Raw genomic sequence first — 16,953 nt, 5'->3', positions numbered from 1 at the left:
GGCAGTTCTGAGGAACATTTTTCTTCTCCTCAGAACATGTACTTGTCTGCCATCATTCACAAAAGCAGAAAATAAATACCCTGAGCAGCAATTCCATATCATACACCTCAGATGTAAGGCCTTGCCACTGTCCCAAATGCTTTGACAGCACAATTCTGCCTTGACCTCAAGCACCACCTGAAAAGGGAGACTTACTCTCATTTTGAAGTGTGTTGATGGCATCATCCATAATGCAGTCTGGGGAAAATCCTGCAGTTTTAGACAACAAGCCCAGCAAGGATGCAATCTTCAATCTTACCGAGGCATCATTCTCCTGGAAGGAAACAACACACACCCTTATTCATTTTACATGTTTGAAGAACATACAACACTACACAAGGGCAGAACCAACACATAATTCAGCACGAAGGTCTCAATCTTACTGTCAGACTACTTCCTCCTCCCTATGTCCACAGCACACCTCACAGAAAATTAACTATGCCAGAATGTTTGCATGGCAGCTTTCAGTACATTTCAAAATTATTCTTTTACTCATAATTCCTCAAAATTACCTTCATACTGTTCGAAAACTTAAAGTTTTCTTAAATTAAAGGGCTGTCAAACGTGACACCCATGGGAGTAGCTCCTTTCTCAACTGACCTGAGAAGCATTTTCTCTTTTCAGGGTCAAAGTTATGTGCTTGAACAAAAAGTACTGCCATCAGACTGCTCACATCAGTGGTAGGATTCGTGGATTTCCACAGTATGGGGCTATTTACACATCTGGTGTTTGTTCTCCATTATGTTCTTTTCATTAAAGGACAAGCCCCTTCATGAGTACAAATGAAATCAGTGATTTAGGAAAGGCAGTTATAAAGACACTTTTAATAGCCTTACGAATAATGTCTGCAGTGTTATAATCAAGTGAGGTGGTTTGAAGCTGGCTCCCTGCCAAGTCTCCAAACCTCACTACAAGAGCTTCCCCCCAAAACCAAGGGAGAAAAGAAAAAAAACCCAAGAGAACCCAAACAAGAGAGAGAGCTAAAGCAATATATATAAATATATTTACACTTACATTACATTTATATACAATTGAAACATATGTACAATTTCAAAAGGAAAAGGGAAAGGGAAGGGGGAAGGAAAAAAAAGAACAAAACCAAAATAAAATAAACATGATCAATAGCCCAAGATCTAGCAACTAAAAGAGTTAGAAAAGAAATATCTCACTACTCTCCTTGGGACAACAGAAAGCCGCGCTGGAACGATCGCCGGCAACCTCCACCTCCCAAGGTCAGCCAGCCCTTACCAGGCCTCACTCCCCAACACGGCAGACTCAACAGCAGGGAACCTGCACCTCCAAGCCGCCGGAAGGAAAGAGAGCCAAGGCCTCTCCTCCTTTCTTCTTATACCCTGGCTTACGTGAAAACCATAGGGAATACCAGGTAAATCTGGGCACTTCCTTGGTTACAAACTGGTCACCAAGGAAGGCCCAGACTAAACCACCACATCGAGTTATAAGCAGCCCTCCACTCCAGTGGACAATTTTTCCTCCTGCTGGCTCATGGGCAGGAAATCAGTGAAAGCTCTCCTTTTACATTGCAGGTTTGATCACTGTCTCCACAACCAAAACACCATGAAGGTACCTCGAACCCTTCATCAGAATCACCCTCAGAAATCAGGAAAGGACTTTCAGGATCACCTCAGGCCACTGTTTGAAGACACACCATCACTTACAGCAACACCAGTTCACAATATCCTATCCCCCACCTTTCCCCCACACACCACTTGAAAAGTTTTTCAGAAGCATCATTTTATCATCTATTACCCATGGAATGGAGCACCTCTCCTACAAGGAAAGACTGAGAGAATTGGGATTGTTCTGCCTGGGACAGACAATTTAGGGGTGACCTAACCATGGCCTTGCAGTACCTGAAGGGAGCCTAAAGGAAAGATGGAGGAAGACTTTTCACAAGGGCATGGAGTGACAGGACAAGGGAGAATGGATTTAAACGTAAAGAGAGTAGGTTTAGACCAGATGTTAGGAGGAGGTTCTTTGCTGTGAGGGTGGTGAGACACTGGTACAGGTTGCCAGGAGAAGCTGTGAATGTCCCATCCCTGGAAGTGTTCAAGGCCAGGCTGGATGGGGCTCTGAGCAACCTGGTCTAGTGGAAGGTGTCCCTGCCCATGGCAGGGGATTGGAACTGGATGATCTTTAAGGTCCTTTTAACCCAAGTCATTCCATGATTCTATGATTCTAAAAGTGTCCCTTTTCACAGCAGAAGCAATAACTAAAATGTTTTTAGCTAGAGGAAATCAGGAGCATAGGAAAGAAACATCAGTCAGGAAGGATTCAGATAAAGCTGAAACAGCTCTAGACAGTCAGGCTCCCTGGAAAACTTGACATGTCTTTTGTCCTTTGTCAAGTTATGACTAACCATGCAGGCCATGGTCAGGGATAACACTGCCACATCCTTGTCACAGGCTCCTGAAACCATCAGCAAAGCAACTAAGTGATCAGAAATCACTTGGGTAAGGGGCTGCAGTTGTTCAGTCTCCTCACACAGGGCACCCAACAGTCCAGCTGGTAACTCAGTCAGCAATATAGGAGCCTGAGATTCTCTGTTCCACATCCCACACCAAGACAAGAAGACCAGAAGAAGCAAGCATGCTTGGCTCCCAGTTTCACCACCTTGTAATAATGCTCCAGCAGGATCCTGACAACCCCTTCCACGCTCTCCACTTCCACGGGCTTCCTGGCAAACTGGAGCAGGTACTGCAGGGCATCTGCAGGCGAGGTGGCTTTGCACAGGTCAACATGGAGTGCTGCCGATTTGCTGGGCTTGGTCAGACGCAGCTTCTTGGTGGATAGGTCCTCGTGCTGCTGCTGTGCACACAGGAACATGGCTCAGAAACAGCAAATCCTGACCCACTCCTGCCCAGACTGAACATAGGGAAGCCTGAGGAAGATCCCATCTCCCATGGCAGTCACTGGCCTCTCCCTCATCTGTCTCAGGAAGGAACCTCAGACCTCTGCTCAGACCCCTGCGGCTGCTCCTGTCCTGCCCGGGTACCCCCATCCCCGGGACACATGGCCTCTCCCCACCCCAACCTGGGACAAACCCTTCTGCTTCCAACACCAGACAACCAACCCAGGGCAAACACGATTTCTCCTCTGCCCACCGGCCTAGAGCAGCCCAGGAACTCGCTGTAGTTCCTTCCCCAGGCCCAGGCTGGGGGGAGCCGCGTCTCTCCCGCAGCAGTCGCGCCCCTCCCCAGTTCGCTCCTAAAGGGAGCACCGTCCCCCTCCCGCAGCCCCCTCCCCTTCAGGCAGCTCTAGCCTCCCTAAACTCGGAGCCGCCCCGCCCCGCTCCTCCCCAGCCCCATTCGGGACACCCCCCTACGAGGCACAGCGGGCGGGCGGCGCTCCCGGGCTGAGCCGGCGGGTTCCCCCGCAGCTCCGCATCACCCGCCGGCACCTCCCGCCGCACGGCAGAGCTCGGGGCCGGCCCGTCCCGGCCCGTCCAGACCCACCTGGACCACCTTGGTGAACTCCTCGTACACCCGCTTCTTCAGGTGCGCCGCCATGGCGCCGGACAGCGACCCGGAAGGGGAACCATCGAGCGGGCCGCGAGGCGCGCCCTCTTCTTCCGGCCGGAGGCCGCCCTCTATGGTAAAGCAGCCTCCTGTCGCTTTGGGAACGCGGGGCGGACACGGCGGTCGCGGTCTGGCCAGCGTAGTCAGCGTCGCTGCCCGGGGCGTCGGCCCCGCGCAGCTTTCCTCCAGAATACCCACCGGTTTCGCTAGTACTGGATTTTAGACCATATAAGGACCATATAACAATATAAATAAAAGTATAAAATATGTATGTATCAGTGACGTGACTTGATGTTGCATTAGACACACATGGAAGTGTGTGTGCCTTCAAACATGTCTCCTTGGAGCAGAGGGGAAGGAGGCCCTGGCACTGAGGAGCCGCCTGGCAGACATGTCTAGTTAGATGACAGGAGACACTGGCAGCAGCTGTGTCTGTGACACCGTGTCACCAGAGGTAGCCAGAGATGGCCACAGTTCGGTCACATCCTTGGGACAAGAGGATTTGGGAAAGGGCTGAATCACAGAAATGCAGAATCAGTTAGTATGGAAAAGACCTCTGAGATTATCAGTTCCAACCTATGACTGAACATCACCTTGTCAACTAGACCATGACGCTAAGTGCCATGTTCAATCTTTCCTTAAACACCTCCAGGATCAGTGACTCCACTACCTCCCTGGGCAGTCCTTTCCAATGTTTAATCCCCCTTTCTATGAGGAAATTCCTCCAATATCCAACCTAAACATGTCCTGGCGCAGCTTAAAACTGTCCTTTCATCCTCTTGTTTGATGGGTCCAAAGGAGGGCCAGGGAGGCAATCACAGGTCTGGAGAAACTGCCTTAGAGGGAAGATTGAAGGAGCTGTGTCTCTTCTCCCCAGGGGGACCTCAGCATAGTGTTCCCTGTACTTAAATGGCATCCACAAAGATGTATGGCATCTCTCTTCACGAGGAGCAGTGTAGATGAGACAAGGGACCACAGGGGCAAGTTACACCAAGAGAATTTTCTTCTCAATATAAGAAATATATTTTATACAGTGAGAACCATCATTCAGTGGAAGAACCTCCCCAGGGACATGGTGGAGTCCATATCACTGGGAGTTTTCGCTATATGACAGGACGCTCAACAATCTCATTCAGGCTCCCTTTCCCAGCAGAGGCTCTACCAGATGATCCTTTGATGTCTCTTCAAGCCTGTGCTGTTTTATTAGACCATCCTTGATGAAGCTATTAGAATCATAGAATCATTAAGGTTGGAAAAGACCTCTAAAGTAATCGAGTCCAACCATTAACACAGCACTGTCAAGCCTACCAGTAAACCATTTCCCCAAGTGCGACATCCGCACATATTCTGAACACTTCCAGGGATGGTGACTCCCATTTCCCTGGGCAGCCTGTTCCAATGCCTAACCACCCTTTCAGTGAATACATTTTTCCTGATTCTTCCTGGCACAACTTGAGGTAATTTCCTCTTTTGCTGCCACTTGTCACTTGGGAGAACAGATCAACCCCCACCTGGCCACAACCTCCTTTCAGGGACTCGTAGAGAAGGAGAAAGTCCCCCCTGAGCCTCCTTGTCTCCAGACTAAGCATCTCCAGCTCCCTCATCCAGACCTCATCAGATTTGTGCTCCAGCCCTTCCTCATCTCAATTGCCCTTTTCTGAGCACAATCCAGCACCTCAATGTCTGTCTTATCAAGAAAGGCCCAAAACTGAACATAGGATTTGAGTATGTGCAAATTAAAGTTTCTCATGGCAGCAGTCCTATAGACTTAGGAGGTTGGTTGGTTTGATACTTTAGCTACCCTATAATCAAAAGGTTTTCTCCTAATATATAATTTTCATCTCCTGTGTTGTGACTTCAGCCGGTTTTCTGACCTTTGGTATGTACAAAGTGTAACAGATCTCTTTAAAGCAGCCTTTTGTCTACTGGGAGGCCTCCTCAATCTCTCTTCTTCTAACCACTTGATTAGGATCAAAAGATCCAATTTTCTAATGTTTTTTGTCATCTCAGACACTGACTGTGTCTGTTCTTACCAAGGTTAGGAATGTGAGAGGTCTCAGAGAATCTCCTCACACATACAGCAGAACTGCCATGCAGTCAGTGGCACGACTCATGACTGTCACTGTCAAGGAATCTGTGCTAGGATGAGCACATCTGAAACTCAGCTTAATTAGGAATGATTCAAATCCATTGCCATAAAGAAAAAATTTCAGGACTTTAGAACCTGTTAGTAAATAAAGTAAATAAAAGCAAATAAAGCACTTCTGCATCACTCAAAAAGCTTTTAAAAGTTATTTATTTAACATCTCAGGGACCATCCTATGATTCTATGATTATTGTCCTTAACTGGAAGAAATCCATCTTCTAAGAAGTGAAGGAAATACAATCATTATCAAATTAGCTATTATGATTTTCAGAGTGATTAAAACCAAGACATATCCAGTATAAAAATAAACTTTCAAATTCTAAGATTTTTAAAACACAATTTAGGACCCAACTTGTGTTCTGTAAAAAAAGAGAATTTTCAGGCTACTGCTTCAGTAACACTTCCTTCCCATCAAATCAGGGTGAATTTTCCCAATTCTTCCAGAAGCATATATATTTAGAAATAGTATAATAATAATAATAATAATAATGAATGTCATAAGAAAAAATTAAAATTGGGTGGCCTGAGAGATGAGTGCATGTCCTTAGATTATAAACTTCTCATATAAGTGATGGTATTTTTGCCTTTTGTTGATCCTGGAACTGAGGTTCTCTATCTTTCCTTCAGAATAAATAATAAATAATGGTAATAAATACATCAACTAGAGAGCAGGCTGTCTACTGAAGGAATAAGAAGAGATCATAGACACTGAATCCTTCTTTTTAACCCAGGTTCTGGTGTGGAAAGCAGGGAGAAGAAGAGCTTCTGCCTTCTCATTAAGAAGCCAAATTTAATTTGAGCATGTGTTGATGTCACTATTTCCATCAGGATTTTCACGTGTGACCTGTTCCCATTTGCACCAAGAGACCAACTCTACATATCCATGAGACACATTTGGGATTATTCATTTCTCTCAGGTTGAGTGAGGTTGGTTCGATCCACAGATCCATCTCTCTAAATTTAACAAATAGTCAGCAACACTGAAAGAGTAAAATTCTTCCTTTTCCTGGTACTTTTTAAATCCCCTAGAAAGCTATCCCCTAAAGCCCAAGAAAATAGTAACTGTTAAGTGCTTAATTTAATTTGGCAAACAGCCAAAGAATATCCTTTCATTGACCCATGCATTTCTTCCTGTTTCTCTGGTAGTCTATGGCTTAGTCTCTATGGCCCAGGCCAATTTGTTTTAATAATTGCTTCCTTCCATTCCCCACCAATGATGGCATTTTGCTACCACCAGGTGAACAGGAACTTGTAGAAGAAGTCATGTGATTTGAAGCGAAAACCTTTTTCAGCAATGTGGGGCTGAAAGGATACTTTATACCCTTTGGCTTCAACATCCATTTGAATGCAGTCCAGAAGATCAGAAATACTTGGCGCAGCCTTCCAGGGGCCAAATTTCACCACAGACTTTTTATCCATGTCCAAACTGTTCAGGGCATCCTGACACCTGGCCGCGTCCTCCTCAGTTCTGACCACACATACAATGACGCTGGACCGGCGGGATGCAACCGCTTCCGCCCTCGCAATGCGGATCATCAGCTCAATGTTCTCACTGTAGTTGGGCACACGAGCCAGAAACTGCTTCCTTGCCACAAGCTCCCCAAAGATCTGTGGGGAGTCCTCTAGCTGCTTGATTAGAGGTTCTATGTCATAGAACAATGCCTCCTTGTAGACATCCTGGATGCATTGGGTGGGCACTTGGTTACTGCGCAGGTACTCCAGGATGTATTTGAAGTAGGTACCTGGCCTGTCAATGAAGAACCTCCCTTCAGAGTCAGTCCTGAGTTTGGGTTGGCCGGTGAACATCTCTGCCAGCTTGGATCCAGGGTGTTTCTTTAAGGTGCTCAGTGTTGTCGTGTACATCTCCCCACCAACATTTAACTCCACGATTGGTGACAACTGCAAGTATCACAAGGGGACAAAAAGCCATGTGCATTACTAGTCTGAGGCCATCAGCATGGGAGTTGGAATGATTGTATGAAAAGCGGTATGAGCTCCCATCTCTTGGGGATCAGGTGGGAGCATCCACCCCATTTATTATTAAAAGCAGATGCAGGATGCTTATACAGCCCTTGCAACCAGAGCAGCAGAGACTTGAACATTTCTAAATGGCTAAGTCTCTGCCACATCTTGGGATGTAGGAAAATGTTGTTTTCCCAAGGGGGAAGAGGGAAAAGAAGTACCCTGCCCAGGGAAGCTGTGAGTGACTACAGGATTCAACATTGATCTCCTAAGTCCCACACAAGCATTGTCCCTGTGGGCCATTGTCCTTACAGCAAGAGCAATATGTGAGCCCTCATCCTCCCCATGTGCAGAGGGACAGGGATAGAACCCAAAGTTGTGTCACTTCATTCTTACCACCTAAGCTGGTTTTTTCTCTTCAAAGGAGGAACTAAAGCTACAAACACTAAAAACTAAAGTTACAAACGCTGAAAAAAATCCAGCACATCAGAGGTGCTGGACAGAAGCTGTTTAGCAAAGCACCTAAAAAATATATGATAGCTTTAGCTAGGAAGTAAAGGAAATAATTCATGAAACTGACATGGATTTAAGAGGGAGGAATGTAAAGTTTGTGGATTTGTTTGGATTTTTTTTCTCCCTATGCATTAACACCATTTTCTGAATTGGAGGAGGTCTGAAGGCCTGGAAAGCTGGACCTAGTGTCTAGTCTGACCTTCCTGACAGTTCAGTGGTGAAGAATTTTAATAGCCTCCCTTTGCACTTGGTCATTTTACGTAATTCTCAGCAGATGAAAAGAAGAGGGAAGAAAGAAGGCAGCTCTTTCCCCCCCCCACCGTCACTGCTGTAATGCAAGTCACAAGCCTGGCCAGGGCCACACCTGCCATTGGGAAGGCGTGAGTCAATAAACAACCCTATTTTCCAGGAGCTCACCTGCGCTTTCTTGGATCTGATCATGCAAGGATCTGCCTCAGTGCTGCTAGTCACATGCCTCAAGTGAAGTGTGTACTTATGTGCTTAGCTGGATCCCACAGGTACAAACCCGTGGGGTGACGTGAGCTCATCTCACAGCTCATATCAAGAGAAGGGGGGGCTCCTGCTGCCCTCTTCTGTTTCTGTCCTTGTACCTACCTATGTGCTTCTGTTGCTCGTCTCGTGCCAGCTCTGTTTCTCTTTCATCTTAGTGAGCTGGATTGGCTCACAGACGATTTAGCAAGTAACAGAGCTGACAAAAGGAAGGAACCAGGAACAGATAACCTGGTGCAGGGGGAAACCTTCCCTTTGAACAGCAGCAAACTCTAAGATTTAGCAGAAATTTGCTCACAGCCTAAGCAACCCAGGAAAGCAATAGAAGATTGAGACCAAAGACCCAGCTGGAGTATTGCTTTGGACTAGTTTGGTGGCTTCATTTACCTGGGGGTCAATGACTAATATTATTCTGTCTGAGACTATCTTGTGATTACCATGCGCTGAAGAACACAGCCCAAAGAAACATCTGTAGTAAAGTCTGTCATTAGGAGATTTGCCATTAGTCCAAGTGATACTAACAGCTCTCCCCAGCAGGGATCATTTGACAGAAGGGTCTCATGCTTTTGAGCCTTTGCTCCTTTTTCAGATGGCAGGTTGGTTTTTTCATGCTGTTTGTCACTAATACAAATGGATAACATGTTCTTCATTAATACAGTAGCCTGACTAACTTTATGTTCACATAATTAATGGTTTTGGCCTGGCACCAAACTGGTTCCCAGCAGGCTGAGAGAGATGGCACCAGCTGATTTCCAGTTCTGTAACCAGTCAGCAAGGTGACTCTTAGGAAAGTCATTCCCCTATTTGTGCCCAGTTTATTAATCTGTAAAACAGTTACCTCCCTGGGGAAAGTTTTATAGCCTACACCTGAAAAGCTCAGCACAAGAAGGTTGGGTTTTTAAAGGCAGAGAGGTCTGGAGGAGAGACTGTACAACTATAGCAGAGAAGACAAACTGGTTAGCAACAGACTGAGGGCAGAGGAGAGGAAAAAGAAATCATCTCATCAATGATTGCTGACTAGTAATATTCTGCTTATCTGAGATTGCCACTAATTCTCTTAATAGGTAGAAAAACTACTGCTCCCACCTGATGATTCTGCATGTTAACAACACAGGACAGCTTTTGCATCATTAGAGACTCTTAAGAATTGTTGAAAACCCCCAAACCCACAGCAGGCCTTTATTTAGGGATCTGACCAATTAAAGTTCCTATTAATTGAATTCCACTTCTTGTTTAAGGAGAAGAAGAACCAATCTGGTTATTTGCTGTTGCCAGACCTTGTATACCTGTGAGGGACTTGGCCCTTCTGTAAGCAAACAAGCGCGAAGATGCCAGAGTCAGACACAGCTGTTTAACTAGGATCTTCTTAGTCATACATCTGGCAAATCCTGGTGTCTTCAGGATAACAGGTGAGGGAAAAAACCACTCAAATGTAGCCCAAAGAGGGTGCTTTGATCCCGCATGAAGCTTAAGCCTGTACCTTACTCACCGTATGCAAGCTGCCGGTGACCTGCTTCCCAAGGGGCTTGTGCTCTGACGAAATACTCATCTTCCCCAGGAGCTGAGGGCTCAGTTGTTTGGGAAAACCTGCTGCTCAGTGCTAGGGTCCTGCCCTACACGCAGGGTGTCTCCCAGCTGTGCTCCAAGCCTCTTTCACTTGGTCTTTATCTGTTGGGTCAGCTTTTCCACGCTCCCAACCCAGCTGCTGCCCTGCAGGCTCCAGTTAGCTCTGGCCACAGCCCTGGTACTAGTTGCAGGTGTAGGGAGAGGGGAGGGAACAGCTTGAAAGCGGAAGTATTTGCTCATTAGTTTTCTGGCAGCCAGCAAGGTGCAGGGTGGACTTGGGCTGGCTGCCAGCGCACACCTCCTGCAGTGCTATCGGTGCGGTGACTAAGTGCCAAACAATCCATTCCAAACAAGGAGCCCCGCAATGTGTGCCTGTGTGTCTGCCTCTGCCTTGACAACTGGTTGTCTCAAACCTGGCATTTCCCAGTAAACATTTTTGCAGCTTTTTATCCTCCATGAGCTGCTATTTTAAGGTACAGTTTATCCCAAACCATTTCATTGATCCCATTTGTCATTCCCATTGACGACAGATCGGGGTGTCTACAACCTGTCCAAGGTGGTGGCATTTTCTTTCTCACCCATACAGTCACTGGGCACTGAGTAATTTGGGCAAGGTAAATAAAACCAAACTGAAATCTCTGCTTGAGCCTGAACTATTCTTTTCAACTGGTCATAAATATTTGATTATTATCTTTGCATGACAGTGTTTTCTAATATCCTATATCCACCAAATATAGAATGTGAACAGCACCATAGATTTAGTGATAATGAAACTATTTGTTACAACATCAAAACACTCACAAGGATGTACTGCAAGTGGGCTTGTAAATACTTAAAGGGGGGCATATAAAAAAGAGGGAGAATGACTTTTTACTTGGGCAGAAAGTGACAGGACAAGGAGGAGCAGTTTTAAACTCAAAGAGGAGTGATTTAGATCAGATGTAAAAAGAAATTCTTTACTGTGAGGGTGATGAGATACTGGGCCAGGTTGCCGGGAGAAGCTGTGGTTGCCCCATTGCTGGAAGTGTTCAAGGCCAGATTGGATGGGGCTTTGAGCAACCTGGTTTTGTGGAAGGTGTTCCTGCCCATGGCAGGGGGGTTTGGAACTACATGATCTTTAAGGTTCCTTCCCAACCCAACCCATTCTGTGATTCTATGATGAATCTACGTATTTGTTAATTTATTAAATGCAGAGTATCAAATCAGAGTGAGCCTAAATAACCTCTCCAGAACTAGACCACAGCTCTTCAGAATCTCCTTTGTTTTATTCTAGGTGTTTCCAAGTACACTGGTGCTTTCAAGTTTGTCTTCAGGCCATGCATCACTTCTGTGTCTTTACTTCATTATGGTGGTATAGATGTAACTTAATGTTTGTAATGAGAGACAACATCTTTTATTAGATCAACTGACACAGATGGATAAAACCATCCAGGCGTTAGGGCACATGAACCATTCTCAGGGCTGTTTCTTAGGTCTGTCAGATTCTGTTTCACCTTGCTTGGGTATTTTTCCATTTTTTTTTTCAGTTTCTGTTGGTCTAATAAAAGGTGTTACCTCCTCTACCAACCTTGCCTCACTGTCTTTCATTTCAATCTGCTTCTTGGTACCAGCAACAAAAGGGAAAATCTCAGACAAATACAGTGCTTCCTAAAAATCTTCCAGGGGGAGATATTAATCATGAAAATCAACAGTGTGATATACAAGGAAATAATTGGCACAAAATCTTCATCGTGCTCATGGACACCAGCTTTGTTGTTTTGAGTTCTCCTGGGGTTTTTCTGGGTCTATATCCTCCCAGAAGACAGCATTAAGGTGAGCAGGAGGTTGAGGCATGGAGAAAAAAGAGTTAGAATTTGCACTGATTCACTCACCTTGAGAATAAAGTCTGTCCTCACCAAGGGCTCCAGCAAAGCTGGACCCAGACACTTTTCAATGTTTTGTGCATTTGGGTGAACCTGTCATCGAACCCAAATCCTAAGGGATCCCCAGTAATAACCTGTGTCTGAGGTATCCTGGCTGCTTTGAATAGAAAGGTTTGAATTTTCCCTTTGCCAGACCAGCAGAAGTGATAGTACTGGATTCACTAATGAGGTCTGCTTGGGAGCCCAGGTTTTGTGACTTGTAATAAATTTTAAAAAATCAATTGGAATCAATTGGCTTATTGGAAAAGAGGGAGAGCTGGAAGATCCACATGTTCTGGGCCTTTGATTCCCGCAAATCCTATTCTTCGGGCTGGTTAATGTAGGTGCTTCAGAAAATATCCTGACAGAGTTCATGTCCATCACATCTTTGATGCTGGAGGTCATAACCTTTCCTTCTGCAGGTACAGAACTGGATAGACAGGTGGACTCTCACCTCTCTCCTCACTCAAGCTTTTCACTAGGGAAGGGTAAAGAGCAGGAAACTAGTTTACTTTGTTCAAAAGCTCATCTGAAAGGTTTCCCCAAATCAGAATCAAGGGTGGCTAATGGCATTTGAGGCCAAACCTTCAATGCTACTACAGAGAACCTTAGCATTCAGTGAAAGAATATTTGTTAGCTGATGTCCATAACTCTTTTCTACTGCTAGACCAACCATGGCTTGTCCTTCAGTGTGATGAACATGCTGGTCCGGTCCCCCCGCTCTTTTGCTCCTTTTTTATAACTTGGCCACTTTTTCTGGCACATTATGGGACAAAGAATGTCCTGTAAGTCTGTGAAGTGTTTTGACTAGAAGTTACTATGTATGTGAAAAGTCTGACTTTTACTATTTAATCCCACCAACCGGATGACTTGCTTTAAGATGACATTTTTCAGTCCTGCTTTACAAATTACCCACTGTTGGATTTTTTCCCCCCTTTTCATGAAGGATATGATTTAAGTTACCAAGTTTGTAAAATTGTATAAATTGTGCATAACATAATTTTATAAATCTGTAGATAACAATGAGCTGGAACATCTCTGTGCTGGTACGTACACTTACTCAGAGGGTAATGAGGCACCAGCACAGGTTGCCCAGAGAAGTTGTGGCTTGGGTAGTAGGTTGGATACCAGGAGAAGGTTTTTCACCCAGAGGGTGGTTGAGCACTGGAACAGGCTCCCCAGGGAAGTGGTCATGGCACCAATCCTGTCTGAGTTCAAGAAGTGTTTGGACAATGCTCTCAGGCACATGGAGTGATTTTTTGGGTTGTTCTGTGTAGGATCACAAGTTGGACTCATTGATTCTTGTGGCTCCCTTCAAACTTAGGATATTCTACAATTCCTGAAAATTGCTGGGTTGCTCTGGTGACCTGTGGCCAGCCTGCACAATTTGTGAAAATTTTACTGTAAAGCGAAACCATCAGCAGTTTGATTTAGATCTGCTCAGGAACTGCAGCTGGGCTTGTGACTGCAGTTCAGAAGCCACTCCTAAATCAAACACCATGTGCTGTACAAACACTGTAGACATTCCTACCTGAGGCCTTCCAGACATTTATCAGCTCCACCCACCTTCTCAGAATGCATGGTTGATGGCTTGTATCTGAGATCTGAGCTGGCTTTGGACAGGCCCCGGGACACCATCAGAAGCCAAGGAAACAAAATGTCTGCTGGCCAACTGTGTGCTCCATCTCTAATGAATGAATGGGGGGAGGCACCCCTGGGATACAGATTTAACCATTCATATTGCCATTTGTTAAAACAACCCAACAAGACCATCAGTGCCCACATTCCCAAGAAACTAAATTATTCTCCTTATACCCATATTCATTGACTTCTTTCCCATGTTTATATCATGTTCAGCTTAGCTCGCAGGGCATTTCCCAATGTTCACACTCTTTCAGAAATACCTTATTCTCTTTGGGGAAATTTTCTCTGTTATTTTCTGTGCAATTAGATCTTCACTAAAATAAAAGCAAGGGATGGAGTTCCTGCTTTTCTCATTCTTTACAGTGCTGTGGACTTTCAGTTGCTGCTCAGCAATCAGAGCCCCACTAAAGGGGTTAACATGAACATGAACAGGTGATCAAGGCATGGAGCTGCTTCCAGGAGATCAGAGGAAACAGGGTACCATCTGCAGAACATCTGTTAATTTTAGATGGAGACTTTAAGAGCTGATGAGTCTCTCATTTCAGTATGAAGGATGTTATTTCACTCGTGATATGGCAGATTCAGAGAGCATGTTAGCAACACGCAACAACAACTGGAGCCTGCAGCACAGGACATGGTCACAATCATCCTCTCACCATAGATCCTCAGAGATCTCCACTTTTTTAATCAAAAGTGGAAGGTTGCTGGAGGACCAGTGTTTGTTCAGCCAAAGCAGTGCTATTTCAAGACTTGAATTTGTTTTAAAATGTCCTGAACAGGCAAGGGAACACCTCCCTCTAGTGCCCAGCTCGGCAGAACTTCCCAAGGGTGGTGTCTGGGAGAGAAGGAGTCACCTGGAGGTGGGACCCAGTCTGTACTGAAGGCTCCAACTTGCCTGTGAAGAGCTTGCAGCTCCTGCCCACCCACCCAGCGAGGGCTTTGCCCCTGGTCTCCCCACAGCTCACAGGGACTGAAGACGAGCAAAGCCCTGCCTTCCCACTTACCCTAGCTGAGCATCCCCACCTCCTCCTCTGCTCCTGGCTCCAGAGTGTGTCATGGACAAGCAGGGAGAAGGCAGAATTGCACCCTGGGTTTTGCTGGGGCCAATGAGGATTGCGACAGACCGTCCACAGGACTGTTTGTAGTGAAGGTGGTGCTGGGTATGAGGAGCTGGATGAGTATAGGCCAAGGGAAGGGATGTGCAGTCACTGATTGTACTGGGAAGATGAGAAGTTGGGGATCCAGGAGAGAAGAGGATGTTAGGGAAGGGAATGAAGGATGCTGGGGAGCAGGTTGGGATCCCAGCACAGAGCACAGGGTGGTGGCAGGATTACACCAAGGTTTTACAAGGTGTGAGAAACAGAGGGCTGGGGGAACATCCATCCCAAGGCAAATACAAGTCCCACTCTCTGACAGAGAAACCCAGCTCACCTCCCTGCACTGAACCCTGGCCTTGGTGGCCAAGGTCCTGTCACCCTCATGGTCTGGGGGACAGTAGCTATACAGAAGTGACAGCTGGTAGGAAACACAGGACACGTGCACAAGGCTTTGCATTTCATTTACATTATCAGAGAGACCAGTTGCGGGGGGGCAGGATTAGGCACACAGAAAAAGGCATCTCTTCAAAGTTACAGCTGCCTTCCACAAAGTAACAACACAAAACACTCATTTCCGCTCTGCAGAAATCCCCCTGGGACAGGAGTGAAATGAAGCAGCAGGCTTGCCGGCAGGATCAGCCACAGGACGAATCGGATGGTACAGGCAGTGCTCGGCGGGTAGACGGCCAAGCTCTGCTCTGCTCACAAAAGGCGTTCCTTAGTGGGACCTGGCACAGGAGAAAAAGTGCCACTGGGCTGCAGACAACAGATCACCCTGTGGGGATAATGCACATGGTTTGGTCATGATGTCCTCATTCCCGGCTGTGTTTCCTCCTAAGCAAGGGTTAACACTGTAAAGTCCTGTTAATGTCCTCTGTTGTTGCTGTCACCTTTCTACACGCTCCATTTCACTACAAGGATCTTGGCCATAGCCCTGTCTCTGATGGAGCACAAGGATGTCTACCCAGGGGGTCTCAGGGATGAAAGTCCCATCAGCATGGAGAGTGGGTTTGCTTTTTCAGCTGGGATAAGATTGAAGTGTCTAAGCTGTTTGCAGGTGCTGTATCAAAATTAGATATTTGGAGACCTGAAAGTGCCAAATTCCTCCCAAAAAATGACTCTGTTACATTTTCAGTTAGAGAAAAAAGAGAAACAGATGGAGCAACAGTGCCTGGCAGCTCCTGCAGTCCAGAGTTCAGGGTCCACCAATCACACATCCCTTTTGTCCCTGGGACCTTTTGTGTTTGCCCAGAAGCAGCAAGATATTGCCTATGCTGTAAACTGGGGAGTCTTGGGAACAATGTGGAGCTCACAGAGTGGTCTTTGTTAAGTGGCACATTTTGCATTAGTGGGCAGTTGAGAAAGACAAATCCAGGAGAATGTATCTGTTGAGTAGTGAAGTGCAGACTCAGAACTCCTGGGATTTGGGGATGTGATGCAAACATTGAAAAGCCACACAGCTGACGGGGCATAAGGAAGAGTATGTTACCTCTCAGCCAGCTCCTCCTTGGCACTCTGTGTCCCCAAGCTCTTACCTCAGAGGCAGGGAGTGCAGGCTCAAGAGCTGGACTGATCTTCACTGAGGTTGATCTGCTCCAGGATCTGGCTGTACCTCCGGGTGAGGGCGTTGGTGTTTTTGGTGAGGTCTGTCAGAACTTGCTGCAAGCCGTTGACATGATGAGAGAGGCGCTCCTCCAGATTGCTGTCTTCACCCTCATCTAAAGCTTTTTCAGCATCAGTGCCAGTCGGGCTCTGGTCATTGACAGAGGCCAGGCCTTTCTCCACCATGGGCTTGATGGCCTTGAGCTGCTGGTAGCGCTCATAGAGGTCTGTGTGGCTGCCTGCGGCCGGGACTGCCTCCTCCTCTTGCGGGAAGACCCCTCGGAGCAAGCTGGGGAACATCACCTCCTGCTCCATCTTCTGGGTGGCTGAGAAGTACTGCTCCATGGCCCCTCTCCCACAGCTCCGGCAGCGCTGCTCTGGGCTCTTCTCAGGGTGCCTCCTGCTCCCTGTCCCCGATGGGGGCTTTTTATGCAGTG

At 46.4% G+C, this 16,953-nt stretch overlaps 2 protein-coding genes across 4 annotated transcripts in view; both read right to left on the bottom strand.

Moving 5' to 3' along the window:
* The window catches only part of INTS4 (integrator complex subunit 4), a 33,269-nt gene extending 29,654 nt beyond the window's left edge, over positions 1-3,615 (bottom strand). The window contains exons 1-3 of one of the 2 annotated variants that reach the window (XM_032679027.1): positions 3,513-3,615; positions 2,671-2,865; positions 196-313 (exon numbers count right to left, since the gene is read on the bottom strand). In XM_032679027.1, the coding sequence (XP_032534918.1) occupies positions 196-313; positions 2,671-2,865; positions 3,513-3,566 (367 nt within the window). In that variant the 5' untranslated portion in view covers positions 3,567-3,615. The remainder of the gene's footprint in view (positions 1-195; positions 314-2,670; positions 2,866-3,512) is intronic. The other variant, XM_032679028.1, reaches the window with a different exon arrangement.
* Positions 3,616-5,853: 2,238 nt separating this feature from the next.
* On the bottom strand, positions 5,854-15,229 carry KCTD14 (potassium channel tetramerization domain containing 14). 2 transcript variants are annotated; one of them, XM_032679030.1, is made up of 2 exons: positions 10,196-10,533; positions 5,854-7,620 (listed from the first exon to the last, which is right to left on the bottom strand). In XM_032679030.1, the coding sequence occupies exons 1-2, from the start codon at positions 10,253-10,255 to the stop codon at positions 6,949-6,951; spliced, it is 732 nt and encodes a 243-aa protein (XP_032534921.1). In that variant the 5' UTR covers positions 10,256-10,533; the 3' UTR covers positions 5,854-6,948. The 2 variants fall into 2 exon arrangements, with proteins under 2 accessions (XP_032534921.1, XP_032534920.1); XM_032679029.1 differs by lacking the exon at positions 10,196-10,533 and adding an exon at positions 13,740-15,229 and having other exon boundaries at positions 5,865-7,620.
* Positions 15,230-16,953: the final 1,724 nt, after the last annotated feature.

Source organism: Chiroxiphia lanceolata, chromosome 2 (genome assembly GCF_009829145.1).
Source record: "Chiroxiphia lanceolata isolate bChiLan1 chromosome 2, bChiLan1.pri, whole genome shotgun sequence".
NCBI classification, from domain to species: domain Eukaryota; kingdom Metazoa; phylum Chordata; class Aves; order Passeriformes; family Pipridae; genus Chiroxiphia; species Chiroxiphia lanceolata.
Note: the sequence above shows the minus strand (reverse complement) of the source record. Positions and strands in the feature narration are given on the sequence as shown.